The sequence below is a fragment of the Natator depressus genome, chromosome 1 (assembly GCF_965152275.1).
Source record: "Natator depressus isolate rNatDep1 chromosome 1, rNatDep2.hap1, whole genome shotgun sequence".
Lineage (NCBI taxonomy): Eukaryota > Metazoa > Chordata > Testudines > Cheloniidae > Natator > Natator depressus.
In genome coordinates, this window is record NC_134234.1 from 343,107,456 (window position 1) to 343,126,151 (window position 18,696).

At 44.7% G+C, this 18,696-nt stretch overlaps 1 protein-coding gene across 2 annotated transcripts in view; it reads right to left on the reverse strand.

Moving 5' to 3' along the window:
• Window positions 1–17,430, reverse strand: part of AHCYL2 (adenosylhomocysteinase like 2) — a 196,759-nt gene extending 179,329 nt beyond the window's left edge. Inside the window, exon 1 of one of the 2 annotated variants that reach the window (XM_074942741.1) lies at window positions 17,002–17,430. In XM_074942741.1, coding sequence (XP_074798842.1) covers window positions 17,002–17,415 — 414 coding nt within the window. In that variant the 5' untranslated portion in view covers window positions 17,416–17,430. The remainder of the gene's footprint in view (window positions 1–17,001) is intronic. The other variant, XM_074942744.1, reaches the window with a different exon arrangement.
• Between the last annotated feature and the right edge of the window lie 1,266 nt (window positions 17,431–18,696).

Genomic DNA, 18,696 nt, shown 5'->3' on the forward strand with positions numbered 1-18,696 from the left:
CTCTCTACTCTCTTTCAAATAGCACAAATAAAATTTTAGAAGTGGGGTGCACAGGAAGAGGAGGTTTATCTCTTGGTTTATTTCAGCTACTAATGCACTCAATTATTGGGTCAGTGGCAAAAAAATCAAATACAATCTTGCCCCTACTAAAATTAAGATGTTACCTTTCTGCCTCCCTTTTCATGTCATTGCCACTCTCCCTTTCTTAGATTCCCTATGTCAGCCTTTAGTCCTGTCCCTCCCTGACTCACTCAGAAGTCCACATTCCTCTGACTGAGCCTATAATGCTGCTTCTTCAACCAGCCCGAGACCATGATTGAAGGACGAGAGAGCTGCCTCTGAAGAATCGCTATCCTTTGCTGGCATTTAACGTAAAGAATTGAACTTGGTTTGGCACTAATGCTGCCACGAGATATGCATCACAAACAAAAGGGAAGTAGGACAGGATAGCTTCTCCATTCCTCCCTCACCCAGCATGATACAGCAGTAGCTCCTTTCTTCAGGAGTATCAGAATGGAACTGACATGACCCTGAAGTCCTCTCCCATGTGGGTGTAGAAGAGGTCAAATTTCTCTTCTAAATGGAATGCCCCAGTGGCAGCACAGGATCATTTCTATGATGTTCCTGTATAAAACATTTTCCAATGACCCAAAAAAATCAGTAGAAACTGATCCTGATGGCATCCCCTTTGCCGCACTTGCTCCTGCAGAAAGCCACTTGGTAACTGCAGTATGATCTTGCATCAAATTTAATTCACATTTTAAAACATTTTCTATTGTTTGTAAATACCCACTTAAAGATAAGAGTAGCTGCAATATCCATTTTAGGCACAGTACATAGAGTCCTCAGGCTCGTGAAATTACAGTATGGCCCTCAACTGACAAAGTTGGGCACCCTTAACCTATCCTGTATTACGCTACATTTCCAAGGAACTCTCTTCCCTTTTAATCCTCGAAGACTGAACCCGAACGAGTCTCAATAATATTAAGCTAATTTTCTACAGCCTCTCAAAAATCTTATTCTCAAAATTACATTTTTTAGTTGGCTCACATATGGAACCATGTCACATGGATCAACAATTGGATGAAGAACTAAGTGATGATGGGAGAGCCACAAGAGTGTGTGTTGAACAGATCTGATCTCATTTAACACCTTCAATGAATGGATTTAGAAGAATAAAAATAGCATATAAATGGACTATGCAGATAACACTAATGTGGGAGGAGTTATGAACTCCAACAAGGCCAGAGAAGTTACATAACAGGGAATGACCCTGTTCTGGCTGAAAGATAAACTAGTGTCCCATAGGCTTCTCCCCCCACCCTAGATGCTATAATTCCAATGCAGAAGCCTAATTTATTCTATTTCTACTATGCTCATCTCTGTGGTATCTAAATGCCTTACAAATTACGTAGTCATAAAAAAATCTGGTGCTGTGTGGCATTCTACCACTTTTTTTCCCCACTATACTTGAGTTTTTGTTTGTGTTTTTTTGGTCTCTTGTTCATCTCGCTCACCATTTACTGATTCTGTTACTCTAGTAGGAGGCAGTGGTTAATGTAAAAAAAGCTAAGGTGAAGCAATGAGTCTTGTGTTTCAGCCTGAACTAGAAAGATTCATTATCTCACTCACAGTACTGTAACAGTACTTAACCTAAGTGACTTAAAACCCACCCTGTGAAAAATCCTGATTCTGAGCTGCAATTCTCCTGGCATTAGTCTTAGTGGCAGCAAGTTAGATTACATCATCCATCAGAGCCTAAGGAAAAGATCACCAGTGATGTAGCAGTTTGTTCACAAACCCCTAGAATCAGATTAAGGCTTTAATGTAATTTGATATCAGGGATTCCAAGCTCTCAGGTGGTGTACAGAATTGGTTCTAGCTCTAACAGTTTGCAACCATTAATTAATTAATTAGCAACCATTAATATCAGATAATTTAAAAGTGGAAAGCAAGATGGTAAACGGAATAATGTGATTTTACTGTTCTAGATCTTCTGATCCAATGAAAAAAACAAATGGACACCACTTGATGGCTGGAATTCTCAGCATTTCTTTCTACCCTACTAGTTTAAAATATATAGGGACTTTAAGACAAGTCACTATTTATTTTGTTTTATACACATTCATTGGAAGAGTTTTGCTCTTTTGGCACTGGTCCAAAGCTATAGGTTTCATGATTATACACATTACAAACTTATTTTTTTTACCATACTTCCACAGAAAAAAAATTCACCTGCTAATCCTTAGTACACCAGGCTACACACATCTCTGTTGTACCTGCTTCCCTTCACGATATTTGACAAGACTGACAAAGCGATGCCTACAATTTAAGTAATATCAAATAAGAGTGGCCACGAGGACACCGAAAAGGCAAGCATTTCTTTCTTCCCATTGCTACCAGTGTGGCACAGAACAAAAATCAGTTCACTCTAAAGCTTTGACAGATAGGTTACTCACTGGAGTCCTCACTAGCTCCTACAGGCAGCCTGAAAATATCACACCATAAAGAATCCAGCCACCATGGCATACAAACACACAAAGGAAAAACACAGATCCACCATGAGTTTCTGCTTCTTGATATTTTCACGCCCTTCCACACTCAGATTTTCAGAATTCAACACGTCCTTATGTGCAGAAGCAAAATACCAGGAGTAGGCAGTGGGATTATATACCAGTTACAAAACACAGTATTAAATTCCCTTCATTTTCAGGTCAGTGTGACAGTGACTCAGACAGTAAATGCCTGGTTCAAAAGTGTATGCAACCCAATATTAAGGGTTTGTGGCTCAGACCGTCGTAGCTGAGTCAAGTATTGTAAGTAACCAGGGACTCAGAAACCAGCTCCAAAAAGAAAACCAAAAGCACCACTAGGGTTAGAAGTTATGCCCAGGAGCCAGCCGTTCTAAAACTCTAAGTGTCAGACAGTGGACACTATTAAAGCCTGTTGGACTGATTTGCTGGATTCCTCTTTTGACACGGTCTCCCACAGTATTCTTGCCAGCAAGTATGGGCTGGATGAATGGACTATAAGGTGGATAGAAAGTTGGCTAGATTGTCAGGCTCAACGGGTAGTGATCAATGGCTCCATGTCTAATTGGCAGCCGGTATCAAGTGGAGTGCCCCAAGGGTCGGTCCTCGGGCCAGTTTTGTTCAATATCTTCATTAATGATCTGGAGGATGGTGTGGATTGCACTCTCAGCAAGTTTGCAGAGGACACTGAACTGGGAGGAGAGGTAGATACGCTGGAGGGTAAGGATAGGATACAGAGGGCCCTAGACAAATTAGAGGATTGGGCCAAAAGAAATCTGATGAGGTTCAACAAGGACAAGTGCAGAGTCCTGCACTTAAGACGGAAGAATCCCATGTACCGCTACAGACTAGGGACCGAATGGCTAGGCAGCAGTTCGGCAGAAAACGACCTAGGGTTACAGCGGACGAGAAGTTGGATATGAGTCAACAGTGTGCCCTTGTTGCCAAGAAGGCCAATGGCATTTTGGGATGTATAAGTAGGGGCATTGCCAGCAGATCGAGGGACATGATCATTCCCCTCTATTCGACATTGGTGAGGCCTCACCTGGAGTACTGTGTCCAGTTTTGGGCCCCCCCACTACAAGAAGGATGTGGAAAAATTGGAAAACGTACAGAGGAGGGCAACAAAAATGATTAGGGGACTGGAACACATAACTTATGGGGAGAGGCTGAGGGAACTTGGATTGTTTATTCTGCGGAAGAGAAGAATGAGGGGGGATTTGATAGCTGCTTTCAACTACCTGAAAGGGGGTTCCAAAGAGGATGGATCTAGACTGTTCTCAGTGGTAGCAGATGACAGAACAAGGAGTAATGGTCTCAAGTTGCAGTGGGGGAGGTTTAGGTTGGATATTAGGAAAAACTTTTTCACTAGGAGGGTGGTGAAACACTGGAAGGGTTACCTAGGGAGGTGGTGGAATCTCCTTCCTTAGAAGTTTTTAAGGTCAGGCTTGACAAAGCCCTGGCTGGGATGATTTAGTTGGGGATTGGTCCTGCTTTGAGCAGGGGGTTGGACTAGATGACCTCCTGAGGTCCCTTCCAACCCTGATATTCTATGATTCTCTTAACTCCTGGCTCATTTAAAACCCACCACTACAGCAGAAGCATCACTGTAATATCTGGGCTTTAAAATCAGTTGAAAGAAAAGGAGTACTTGTGGCACCTTAGAGACTAACCAATCTATTTGAGCATAAGCTTTCGTGAGCTACAGCTCACTTCATTGGATGCATTCAGTGGAAAATACAGTGAGGAGATTTATATACACACAGAACATGAAAAAATGGGTGTTTATCATACACACTGTAAGGAGAGCGATCACTTAAGATGAGCTATTACTTAGCAGGAGAGTGGGGTGGGGGGGAAGAAAACCTTTTGTAATTATAATCAAGGTGGGCCATTTCCAGCAGTTAACAAGAACGTCTGAGGAACAGTGGGGGGGGGGGGGGAATAAACAAGGCGAAATAGTTTTACTTTGCGTAATGACTCAACCACTCCCAGTCTCTATTCAAGCCTAAGTTAATTGTATCCAATTTGCAAATTAATTCCAATTCAGCAATCTCTCGGAGTCTGTTTTTGAAGTTTTTTGTTGAATAGCCACTTTTAGGTCTGTAATCGAGTGACCAGAGAGATTGAAGTGTTCTCCAACTGGTTTATGAATGTTATTATTCTTGACATCTGATTTGTGTCCATTTATTCTTTTACGCAGAGACTGTCCAGTTTGACCAATGTACATGGCAGAAGGGCATTGCTGGCACATGATGGCATAGATCACATTGGTAGACGTGCAGGTGAACGAGCCTCTGATAGTGTGGCTGATGTGATTAGGCCCTATGATGGTGTCCCCTGAATAGATATGAGGACACAGTTGGCAACGGGCTTTGTTGCAAGGATAGGTTCCTGGGTTAGTGTTTTTGTTGTGTGGTATGTGGTTGCTGGAGAGTATTTGCTTCAGGTTGGGGGGCTGTCTGTAAGCAAGGACTGGCCTGTCTCCCAAGATTTGTGAGAACGATGGGTCGTCCTTCAGGATAGGTTGTAGATCCTTGATGATGCATTGGAGAGGTTTTAGTTGGGCGTTGAAGGTGACGGCTAGTGGCGTTCTGTTATTTTCTTTGTTGGGCCTGTCCTGTAGTAGGTGACTTCTGGGTACTCTTCTGGCTCTGTCAATCTATTTCTTCACTTCAGCAGGTGGGTATTGTAGTTATAAGAATGCTTGATAGAGATCTTTTAGGCGTTTATCTCTGTTTGAGGGGTTGGAGCAAATGCGGTTGTATCGTAGAGCTTGGCTGTAGACAATGGATCGTGTGGTATGGTCTGGATGAAAGCTGGAGGCACGTAGGTAGGCATAGCGGTCGGTAGGTTTCCGGTACAGGGTTGTGTTTATGTGACCATCGCTTATTAGCACTGTAGTGTCCAGGAAGTGGATCTTTTGTGTGGACTGGTCCAGGCTGAGGTTGATGTTGGGATGGAAATTGTTGAAATCATGGTGGAATTCCTCAAGGGCTTCTTTTCCATGGGTCCAGATGATGAAGATGTCATCAATGTAGCACAAGTAGAGTAGGGGCATTAGGGGACGAGAGTTGAAGAAGCGTTGTTTTAAGTCAGACATAAAAATGTTGGCATACTGTGGGGCCATGCGGGTACCCACAGCAGTGCCGCTGATTTGAAGGTATACATTGTCCCCAAATGTGAAATAGTTATGGGCGAGGACAAAGTCACAAAGTTCAGCCACCAGGCTAGCCGTGACATTATCGGGGATACTGTTCCTGACGGCTTGTAGTCCATCTTTGTGTGGAATGTTGGTGTAGAGGGCTTCTACATCCATAGTGGCCAGGATGGTGTTTTCAGGAAGATCACCGATGGATTGCAGTTTCCTCAGGAAGTCAGTGGTGTCTCGAAGATAGCTGGGAGTGCTGGTAGCGTAGGGCCTGAGGAGGGAGTCTACACTCTTTACCTTAATATGCAGCACTGAGACAGTTTACAGTAAAACTAAGCATATGTTTATTAATAAAAAATACAAATTTATGTGATACTAAACAGAAAAAGGCAGGTATGGTTACAAACAATAACAACAAGTTTTAGTCACTAAAACTTAACTTTCGCAAGCTACAATCTTTGTCTAAACAGTTTACATCAAGTCATCAGCATCCCTAGCCCTTCAGACAAGAGCACCTACCATTCACAGAATCAGAGGGTGCTGTTTCTTTTGTTCCCTATGTGAGGGATAACAAGAGAGGCCCCTTTTCTTCCCCTCTTATAGCCCAGAAAGCCTTTAAAATATATTCTTTGAAAAGAACCCAGATAAAGTTCCTCTCCCCTGCTGCTTGTTCTCTGGTGTGCAGGTACTAAGCCTGTTCTTCATCCTGTGGTTAATTTGCTTTTTTGATTGGCTTGATCACTTTGTTTACTTTAGATGCAAATGTACTTCTATTGACCTTTGCTCGTAATCAAGCCATGCTGTTTTCTCATCTGTCTGTTAACTTTGTCCATGCTGACAGTTAAATCCACATTCCTTTGCCTAGGGCAAGTGTGTTTATCAGCTGTCTCGAAAACACATTTTAAGAACATATTTCAAACACACATACATAACTCTGTATACACAACCCCTACATACATCGCACAATGATATTCATGACCAGCATGTCACCAGTTTTCATATGATACCTTACAAGGCACTGGCTAAATATTCTGACAACAATGTACAGGGTGAGCCTTTTGCCAGCTGGCATAAAACAGGCTCTTAGGGTCACAATAGGCGAGTGGGTTTTTTAAGCTCTGCCTTATAGCTCTTTAAATTTTTCCTCTCCCTACTTAAAAGACATCCCTTGACTCTGCCCTAACCACTGTCCTGCCTGTAGCCTTTCCTTTCTCAATAAAGAGCTTGATGATCTTGATGATCACTTTAGATAAGCTATTACCAGCAGGAGAGTGGGGTGGGAGGAGGTATTGTTTCATGGTGTCTGTGTATATAATGTCTTCTGCAATTTCCACAGTATGCATCCGATGAAGTGAGCTGTAGCTCACGAAAGCTCATGCTCAAATAAATTGGTTAGTCTCTAAGGTGCCACAAGTCCTCCTTTTCTTTTTGCAAATACAGACTAACACGGCTGTTACTCTGAAATAAAGAGCTTGAGACCATCACCTTCACAACTCCCCAAGCACCCTTCCTCAAAATATCCTCCTGAGGTTTGGCCTGGGTATAGCACAGAATTCCCATTCTGTCACTGAACTTCCAAATTTTCACTGAAGACTCCTCCTCTGCAGGCTCTGTACAGCCTCTGACACTGGATAATTCCAGGCTCCTGAACATCCAACATAGGTTCCATCCAGCCATGGTTCCACACTTATATCTAATGGCTCTCTCCTAATAGTGACAAGTCCTCTGCACCTCTTTCACTCCCCACTCACTGTCGTTTCCTATCTAGCCCCCATTTCTTTCATACATCCCTTAAACCTTAACCATTACTTTTATGCTCATAATACTAAACAGTAACATTTCTTGAAAAATTGATTACTCTTCTTTCTTCATCCTCTCTGCCTCTTGACCAAGGAAAACTTGTCATTACCCCTAAACTTTTCAGTTAAATGCCTCAGACAAGCAGTTCTCTTGGGCAAGAGCATCATCAAACATGACTCTCTCTCCAGTCATCCCCTCAACTCACATCTTCCATTTCCTGCCTTTGGATGTAATCATGGTATCTTCCTGACCCCAAACTTTCCTCTTACTAGTCATCTGACTGGAGCAGGAGCCCACTGGCCAAGGTGCTGTACAAATACAGACCAAAAAGACATTCCCTACTCAAAGAGAGGTAATTTCTTCCTGCATCACCACTTCCATGTTACCCAGCTACGCTACTGCCTTGACTCCACTTCTAGGCCTTCATCTCCTCTCACTGGTTCTTCAGCCTCCTTCAAGTGTCAACTCTCCAAACCCAAGCATGTGCAGCAGAATGCCCTCCTTCTCATATGTACAAATAAGCATGACCATGTCATCCCATCCTCAAACAAGTCCATTGGTTCCCCAATCATTTTAGGACACAACTCAGTTAATCTTTGTTATAAAGTCTTCTGTGGAGTTGCACCAACTTCTGCTCACTCTCTTATAACACCTGCTTCATCTCTTAATTTTACTATTGTTGGTGAAGGGTTTTTTCCTCTGCAAATCCAGCTGCCTGGAACAACCTTCCTTTATACTTTGGGGACAGCTCTCCGATTTGGAATGTAGCAAGGAGGCATGGCCTTCCTGAGAGGCGGACACGAACGGAACACCGCAAGCCAGCTGGTGGGCGGAGCCAGGAGGACCATGCCCTGCACACCAGAAGCAGACGGGCTGGACAGGAAGAGGAAGTATAAAAGGCCAGCCCCGCAGCTCAGTTGGGAGGGAGCTGCCAAGGGAGACAGATGTATCTTCCCTGTTGCTGGAATGGGATCCCAAGGAGAACCGTGGCTGACCAGGGCGTCTGCACGAGCTTCCCAAAACCCCGGCCACTCCCAACACTGAGGAGCTGCTACTGCTACCCTTTCCAGTATATCCCGGGGAGACTGAGGACGACCCCTGGACACTGGTACACCCAAGGGGGAGAGTAGGAAGCAGTCCAGGAAAACCAGACAACAGTCTGGTTGAGAGCTGACCCGATACAAGGTCAACGTGTTGCGGGCGGATCCCTGCTGACCCAGTGGCAGACCACGCCACCACCGTTAGGGCCCTGGCTGGGATGAGGTGAAATCAGGCGGGCTCGCGACCCCCCTGCCGCTCCCCCTCCTTAGGCCAGGAGGCCTGCACTCCTCGGACACCTCTGCCGGAGCCCCAGAGCCTGTGCATGGTGCTCAACTCTGCCGGAGCCTCACAGATGGAGTTTGGGCTACAGCTCTGCCTGACTGCAGGCCAGAGCCCGGGCTGTTTACTGTCTCGCCCCACTTGAGGGCTGGGCTTCTAACTTAGTACCACTCTGTCCTGACCACTGGCCAGAGCCCAGACTGTTTGCGGCCCTTCCCTGTTTGAAGATCGGGGCCCACTGAGCACTGCTAAATCCCCCTTTCTTTGTTTTGGAGTGTATTCTAGCAGACCAGACTGCAAGAAGGCATGGCCCCCCACTCAGAGGGACGGTCATGACCACCTACATGGACACTGGTTCATCCTGTCTCCTACAAACTTCTACATGACTTTCTGATCAACAATCATCTTCACTTACAAGAACTGAACATGTGATATGATGCACATGTGTTTGAGCAGGATTGCAGAATAAGCAAGTGTCTGCTGCAAAATCAGAGAAGTCTCAAAATCATGCCTAGCATGACCGTATCTTCATTATATCAATTTATTTGGCCATAAAGGGCCACTGTTTTCTTTTAACCACTTGCATACCATGTCTCCCTGATATATGACCACTCCAGTTAAATAAGTGAAGCAGCACTGCTTTTGATATATGGGATGTCAAACCACAGCCTACAGCAGGGGTAGTCATTAGGTGGACCACAGGCTAAATCCGGACCACCAAACATTTTTGAACAGACACCAAAATCTTTTTATTTACTTATCATTATTGGGTTTTTTTTATTATTTTCTTCTCTGGAGTCTGGACGTTGACCAAGAAATTTGGACCTTGACAAAAAATGACTACCCCTGGCCTATGGTGTTCAACATCAGTGACATGGCCAACAGCTGCCCTCATGTTTAATACTGAGATGAGAAGATTCCAAGACTAGATGTCTGCATGCAGTGCTCATCTTGAGATGCACAACCAAGAATTCTTGCATATTGAGATCTGTAGTTTCCACAGGCTGCACTTCCACATTGAGAGGACAGCTGCAACCTGTTAGTTTATGCATGTGACATTTGAGCTCGTCAATGCAGCCTTCGACGGGATAAAGTTTGGATACCCCAATGTACATCCAAAGGACTAAACAATTATACTTTTTCTTCTGCCCTCAGACCCACAGGGCACAAGAATGACGGCAATTTACTAAGAGAAAAGCAAAGCTGCAAGCTGTTGCTTCAGGGACTTAGGCAAGGAGATGGCCAATGGAGTTGCTACAGCAAGTGTTCCCAAAACAGATTTGGTTTTGGAAGTCTTTAAACGACTTTACACATCATGAGAATTGCTTGAGGAAATCAAATCTCAAGTTCTTCAATCTTATTTCTACACTTGCCAAGTCTCAACATTTCAGAGCACCAGACTGACTTTCGAGAGCCCAGAAAGGCTTTGCTGAAATTCAATATATTGAGTTTATTTATATTGAGTTAAGCGTTTGGTGAATTTGATTTTGGTTTCCTTCACTGTCTTTATAACGACACCTGTTACAGACTGTACGGCATTTCTATCAAGCTTTAGGGTACAAATCAGTAAAAATTGGAGTTTGCTAAACCCTTATTCCTTTTTATAGCACTCCCATCAACCACTCTGTCTTTATCTTAAAAAAAAAAAACACACACACACCACTACTGCAAACAGGGGGCTGGATGGCTCACACTATTAATGGGACACAGTTTTTCACCTCTAGGCTGCTGGTACAAATCTAGATCAGTAGCAACTAGCAACTCTATCTGACAAATGTTTAGCAAATTATGAAAATTAGTTTAGAGGGCACTTGGGTTGAGAACTCATCACAAAAACTGAGCCACCAATGCTGTCATTTAGTGACAGTTTTGTGGCAGAAATCGCAGGAGAGAGGAAAACATGAATGGGCCAGAGAGAGTGAGCTCCACTCTCCCCACTACAGATGGTTCCTTCAAGTCAAGGTTGAGGCATTAAGGAGACGCTTGTACTGCAAATGCCTATGCTATGCCTCCCCACAGAGGACTTCACATAAGAGATTTAAAGCTCACATTACCTCTTTTCTTAGATTCTTCTTTAGTCTCTTATTGGGTCTAGTGTGCTTTGGATACCTTGGTCTAAATTTTGTGGGTGTCTCAAACAGCCTCCAGCACTCTCACTGTGAGACTGGATCTTACTTCTCTTCCATGCCTAGTCGAGACTTTACATCTCCCCCTCATCCTAATACAAATTGCCTCAGGTTCCCAGTCTTGATCCACTTCTCCATATCTTACCTCCCTACGGGAGAACTCAACGCTAGATCAGAAATCACTTTTCAGAGACGACATTTAACTTTACATCTCCCTCAGTTCATTCTCTTCATTTACCTTATGCTTGGCCTGTCAGCTCAAATCTACAGCATAAGAACAGCCATACTGGGTCAGACCAAAGGTCCATCTAGCCCAGTATCCTGTCCCCTGACAGTGACCAATGCAGGTGCCCCAGAGGGAATTAACAGAACAGGAAGTCATCAAGTGATCCATCCCCTGTCACCCATTTCCATCTTCTGGCAAACAGAGGCTAGGGATATCATCCCTTGCAAATAGCCATTGATGAACCTATCCTCCATGAATTTATCCAGTTCTTTTTTGAACCCTGTTATAGTCTTTGCCTTCACAACATCCTCTGGGGCAAGGAGTTCCACAGGCTGACTATGCGTTGTGTGGAAAAAAAATACTTCCTTTTGTTTGTTTTAAACCCGCTGCAGATTTTCATTTGGTGACCACTAGTACGGTGTTATCGGAAGGAGTAAACAACACTTCCTTATTTACTTTATTTTATAGACCTTTAGCATATCCCCCCTTGGTCGTCTCTTTTCCAAGCTGAAAAGTCCCAGTCTTAATCAATCTCGCCTCATATGGAAGCCATTCCATACCTCTAATCATTTTGGTTGCCCTTTTCCAATTGCAATTTATCTTTTTTGAGATGGGGTGACCACATCTGCAAGCAGTATTCAAGGTGTGGGCATACCATGGATTTATACAGAGGCAATATGATATTTTCTGTCTTATCTATCCCTTTTAATGCTTCCCAACATTCTGTTCACTTTTGACTGCTGCTGCACATTGAGTGTAAGTTTTTAGAGAACTATCCACAACTCCAAGATCTCATAATTTCCTATTAAATGTTTTCAAGACTAACTTCTTCCTTGTGAGCAGAATTTCCTCTAATCTCTCATGTCATGCATTTATTCCCCTCTGCCTTCTTTATATATATACAAATCAACCGTATGTCTCTTTGAGGCTATCACCTTAACTTATGCTCCCAAAAAATCACAAAATTTGGAAACATCCTGGACCATTAACCTTTTTCTTCTCATCTGCAAGTCATCCAGTACCATCCTCAGAATACACTCACTGCTGAAATCTTTACTTACACTTTCATCATTTCTTGTCTCAATATTTATCACGTCATTTTGTAGACTTTTGGAAGGCTTACACTCAACTTCACAGGGTCAGAATGTTGCATCCAGACTATTCTCTCCTTTCAGGAAGTATGACTATATTACCCCATCTTTCACTATGGTCACTGGCTTGAAGTCCATCACCAACTGAAAACTCCCTTCCTAGCTTTCATAACTAGGGACTTGTTGCACCCTATCACCGTCATAACCACTTCAAATAATTCCGCTCCTCCAGTCTTTGCTACCTTTCAGTCCTCTCTTTAAAACTTCCCAACACTGCAAGTGACTCTCACTCAAGTTGACCTGTGTCTTCCCTTTACAACACCTCACCATTTTTTAAAATCTTGCCTTCAACACTTCCTGTTTGACGTAGAACATTGTATTACAGATGCTAGAGTGCCGATGCTCAGAATACACCCCAAGAGGCAAAATACGCTTTCTAAAGTCTTAAATATGGCCTATGGCCCATTTCTCGACTGCTTGGTGAGGATCAAAGCTGATCAGCTATAGGTTTTTAAATCACAGGTAAATTCAAAACATGAAGTTTCTATTCCTTTGTCAAGGAAGTATAAATATCATGTACTTAGAATTTATGTCAATTTTAATACAAATTGGGTGTGGGCTTCAGACTCCTTGCCAACTGATACTGTTTCACTCATTCATCAGAGTTTAGGTACCCTTAATTATACTGCATTTCCTCATTTCTGCACTTTCTATGCCCTTCACTGTGTTAACATTTACTCATCTTTACTGCTTTTATATTTTACTATTGTTTTTCTCTTTACATGTCACTTTTCCTTTTCTACCTGCAAGAGTCTCTGTATACAACTTAAGGTATTGGTCTTTCAACAAAGGTCTGAATATATCATTCAGAAGGTGCTACCTAAAAATAAATTGCATACATGCTGAGGGAGAGGGCCCAAGTGTATTATAATTATAACACTGCCTCCAAATGGTTTGTATGCCAGTTAGTAAAATCCTATCACACTCATTATGAGCAGCAGTTGGGAATTCAGCCTAAGGAGAAACATTTATTACCCTGGTATAACTGATCACTATAGATTAGAATGAAATTGAGTAAATGGCAAACACACACGAGTAAAATAAGATAGTCTGTGTTCCATTCAGGTTATCTAAAAATCCTCCTATACAACAAGTGAATAAAATGGTGTGAGAACCTCACACCAAACAATTGAATTTATTATGGAAAAGCAGCCATTTCAACCCTTATGTTCCCTGATACAATCAAATTAGCGAAGAGTCAAGGTCAAAATCACCATTTAAACATGCCACATGAGTGTCATTTATATGCTGCAAAGTAAAATACCCAACTGCAGCTCACTTGTCAGGTGATGCGCCAGTCTGGTGAGCCTCAGGCACATATTTTGATTTATTCATTTTACTGAGGAATTTTATAGTTACAGTGAAGTTACACTCAGATGAGTGACACTGTCATAAGATGCACCTTGCTACCCTATGCGTCTGTACCCTCTGTTTTCAATTTTAAGCCCACTTAGTTTACAGACAAAACCTACAGCTTTTACTGCCATCAATATTGCAGAGGCGGACTAGCTATGGAGGAGCAAGCTGTATTCTACTTTGCTTCATGAATCAACAGGATTGCCAGCTCAGTTCTGATTCCAGAACCTTTATGCTGATAATGTTAAGAAGCAGAAAGAACACAGCTTGACATTAAGAAAGCAAGCTTTGCTTTCAGTGCTGAAAGCTAGGAAAAAAGTTCACTTTCAATTTGTAAAGTGAGCATATATATTAATATAAAATTCTGCAACTGTATAGTGCCTTTCCTCAGAAGAGCTCAATATGCTTCATAAACAAATATGCCTTACCCGTAGGGCAGGTGAGTATTAAATTGCTATGCTATGCACACCTGTGTAAGTAAGTGTACACTCATTTTACAGATTTTGAAAACAAGTTGTAGCAATAAGCCCAAGGACACATAGTAAATCTATTGCGTAGTCTTGATTTTCATGCCCCTACTCTTACCAACTTACCACACCACAGTCACTAATGCCAACATTTCCAAAGTTTTCTGATTTTGGATACCTCATTTTATGACTGTCCAATGTCAATTACCTTAAGCCTGATTTTTAAAGCTCTCACTCACTTCCAACTGAAGTCAAGAGGAGCTCATCTAAGTAGTAAGTTGCAATTGGGAATTTTAATTTGTTAAGACTAAATGACTGATGTGAATTGTCTAAATGACTTTGACCTCTGAAAGTCTGGTCCACAGTATCTTAAAAACTGACATTCCCATAATCGGCAGCCACTTTTGAAAATTTGGGTCTACACACAGAATTCTAAGATGTCAGAGAAGTAGGTACAAAAACGTTAGCATGCAGCAACTCGGTATAGTGAAAATGAGGACAAACATTAAAGCACCAGGCATGAGAAAAGGTTCTTAACTTTACTTACTCTTGTCCCAATTAAGTTAATGTGATTAAAGTTAAGCATGTGCACACAACTTTGTAGGATCAGGACCTAAATGTTCATCATGTCATTTTGCTATTGATCAGATATTACAATCCCATCATTAAACTAACACAGCATTACAAAATCACTGAAGTTTACCAATTTAGGCACATTTACCCACCCAGCCTTTACCATGGTGATGTGTGTGTTAATAATTATATCCTCATGCAAAGGAAAAATATTTGCCTATGCAACTAGAATTTTGCAAGACCAAATTAATATATACTATTAACACTTTTAAAACGAGAGAATAATAGAAGGGGGGAAAAAAGCATTGGCTATTAATCCTCAGAGATCATACCTACACTACGAAAAAGAAGTATTTTAGGCATGTTACATAATGTGTTAACACACGTTAAAATCATAGTGTAGACAAGGTAAATTGCAGGTTTAGCAGATTAGTCAGTCAAGATAAATCTTAACAGAGAGCATACTTTTTTCTTGACCAGCCAACACACTAAAACTATAACTTATCCTGTCTACAACAGGATTTTAACATGCATTAATGATTAGTTAACATGTTTAAAATATGCTTTTTCCCTAGTGAAGACAAGGCCTGAAAGTCTTAAAGCCAAGCAAAGATATGTTTTACTTCTGTATATTGCCTTAAAAGTTGCATACATTTGCTTTAAATTTACTACTGTACCAAAAGGACCGTGGATGTGTAAACCTAGTTTAAATAAATGCAGAGACAACCCTTCAGTCACTGGAACAAACCCACGCACTGAAGCAACTGGAAAGCAATAGCATTGCAGAAGGAGAAGGAACAGCATGTACTCCCAGACATCCTCATTCAACACATTTTACTTCCTATAGCAACCACACAGATTCACAGCCTATAAACAATCCCACCATGCTAGGCAATGGAGGTGGTGGTTGGTTTTGCTCCATGAATACTCTGCTCCTACTGCACGGAGGATCAGCTCCCTCTGGTTGGGTATTGTTTGTTTCCTTTATCTCAGGCCCTGTCTCTGCTGAGTTTAGAAGTACCTGGAGACAGGGATGAGAACTGTTCCCAGGCAGAAAATCATCACCGACATCAATATTCCCCCTCCACCTGGGAGATTTAGAAGGTCAAATATGTCATGATCCTTGACACAGAAGATCCATGACCATGCTTTTTGTCTGGTCAAGCAAGCACTGGTCCTTGGGAGAAAATATGAAGGAAAACAGGTGTCCTTCCCAAGGATGGCAGACTCCAAGAAGGGGATGAAGGAATAGGGTGATATCACATGGTGGGGATATAGATAATGTGAGGTTACCTAAGAACAAAAAAAAAAAAGGAGTACTTGTGGCACCTTAGAGACTAACCAATTTATTTGAGCATAAGCTTTCGTGAGCTACAGCTCACTTCATCAGAATGCATCCGATGAAGTGAGCTGTAGCTCACGAAAGCTTATGCTCAAATAAATTGGTTAGTCTCTAAGGTGCCACAAGTCCTCCTTTTCTTTTTGCGAATACAGACTAACACGGCTGCTACTCTGAAACTTAAGAACAAAGATGACCAAGGACGCAGTAGTATCAAATTATGGGTACTCCACTCTTTCTCCAAGAGAGGGTGCCCATAGTGACAGCACATGGCAAAGTCTCAACCTGGGTACTATGGGGTCTCTCCAAGGGCTGGATTAGTGGGTTTATCTGGCATCTCTCTCTTCAGGGAGTTCAATGTCTCAGGTTCTAGTGCTTTTGGTCTCTCTAGGGAGACATCAGGTGGGGCAGGTCCCCCAAACACTGGGTATGCTGTCAAGGGGTCACAAAGAAGTTCTCTCCAGAAGAATAGGAGCTTTGACAGACAGAGATGAGCCCCAATCTTTCTTGAAGAACCCAGATTTCCCCCCCGCCCCAATCCCAGCAGGCTGGCAAGGGAGGATCTCCAAGGAAAACTGGGCTCTCTTACCTAAGAGGCTTGTGGGAGCCCCTTCATGGGGGCAAAGAGATACCCATAGGGTAAGAAGAGTTTCCCTCTCCAAGGATGAGAGTCCCTGTCCCACAGCATGCCTATAAAGGGGTCCCCCATCAAGGGGACAGAGGTGCTTCTCCCAGGGGTCTCTGTAAGGGGGGTCCCACCTGAAGCAAAGGGGGATTTTTGGTATGCAGGCGGCTCTGCCTGAAGGGAATGGGGGTCTCCTCCCCGCAGGGTCTCAGTCACGGTGAATCCCCTTCCCTTTGGGGTCCCGCATTAAGCGGGTCAGGGCCCCCCCCCACGTTCAGGGGAGCAGCGCTGCGGCGGGGGCGGGGGGGGTCGTCCCCGGGCTCCCCCTCACGTTACCTTCTTGACGGTGCGGGGCGCCTCGGTGACGGTGCCGTCGGGGCTGACCAGCGCCTCCCGCCCGGCGCCGCCGCCGTCCCCCCCGTCCCGGTGCCGGTGCTGCGGGTGGTGCGGGTCGCTCCTCTTCATGGCCGACGCCTGCGGCACCTTGGCGGCCCCGGGGGGGAGCCCGGCCGCGGGGAGCCCGGGGCAGCCGCTCACGGGAGGCCGCTCGGCCCCGCACCCCGGGCCGGGGGCCGCCGCCTCACGCTCCCCGGCCGGGGCCGGCAGCGGGCAGGGCGCCCCGGCCACGCCGAGCCCCGGCGCGGGGAGAAGCCCCGGCTCGGCCGGGCGGGAGGGGGCGGCCGCCCCCTTGTCCCTGGGGCCGCCCAGCTCCTTCAGCTCCACGGCGGGGGCCGCCACCTGCACCGACATCGCCGCCGCTGCTCGCCGCCTGCCTGCCTCTGGCTCCCTCAGACCCGGCCGCCGCTGCTCGCCGCCTGCCTCTGGCTCCGGCTCCGGCTCCGGCTCCCTCAGACCCGGCCGCCGCCGCCCCTCACCGGCCGCCGCCGCGCGGGGCACCCCGGGACATGGAGTTCGCCGTCAGGCGCGCGGCGCGCCGGCCGGGCCCCCCAGGACTACAGCTCCCGGCGTGCTGCGCGCCGAGCGCTCCGCCTCATGGCGGCGGGGAGCGCGGGGGGGCATGGGAGATGTAGTCCTCACCTGCCCGGCGCGGCGGCTGGGGTTCCGGCACAGCAGGGATGTGGGCGACTGGCGCAGGTCCCATTGCACGCGCCTGTTTCCCCAAGCCCCAGGTGCATCCACTCAGCCATCCCCCTCGGCCTGGCTCCTAGGTCCCTCCTTTCCCACGGCTGCAGCTGCACGAATTCCCACCAGCCCCTAGGCTGGTACCTGTTTTACAGCCCCTTTTCGTGGTGGGTTTTGCTTTTTTTTGCGGGGGGAGGATTTGTTTTTCTGTTGAGCAGCTTGTAAACTCTTCAGGGCCAGAACTACACGTGCCTGTAAGGCCCAGATCTTGCAAACACAAAGCACGTCCGTGCAGTCCCGTTACAGTCCGACTATTCAAGTGAGTAAAGCTTGAATATTTGCTGAATGGGCCCTACATCACAAACAATATATTTTTTAAAAACACATCGTTACTTGTTTCAGAGGGGTAGCCGTGTTAATCTGTATCAGCAAAAACAACGAGGAGTCCTTGTGGCACCTTAGAGACTAACAAATTTATTTGGGCATAAGCTTTCGTGGGCTAAAACCCACTTCATCAGATGCATGGAGTGGAAAATACAGTAGGAAGATATATATACAGAGTACACAAAAAGATGGGAGGTCAGTTCTCACGAGACAATTCAATTAAAGTGTGTTGCAGTCATGCTTAGAGGCCTCAACCACAACTGAGAGAAGCACAGTCCAGACACACATTTCCTGCCTCAAGCAGCTTACAGGCTAAATAGATAAGACAGTCAAAGTATAGGAGGGGAAACCGAGGCACGCAAAGACTTGCCCAAGGTCACACAGCGGAGACAGGAAGCCATCGCACAATATGCTGTGCCTCCTTAGCAGTTCTACAGACTTGGAGCCTCCTTGCCTGCAACAATATATCAACAGCTGTTGGTGTTTTGTACAGAGGCGGGAACATCTGTTTTGAGGGAGACCCTGGTGACCTTCATATGTCTATAAGGATACAGTTAGCAGAAC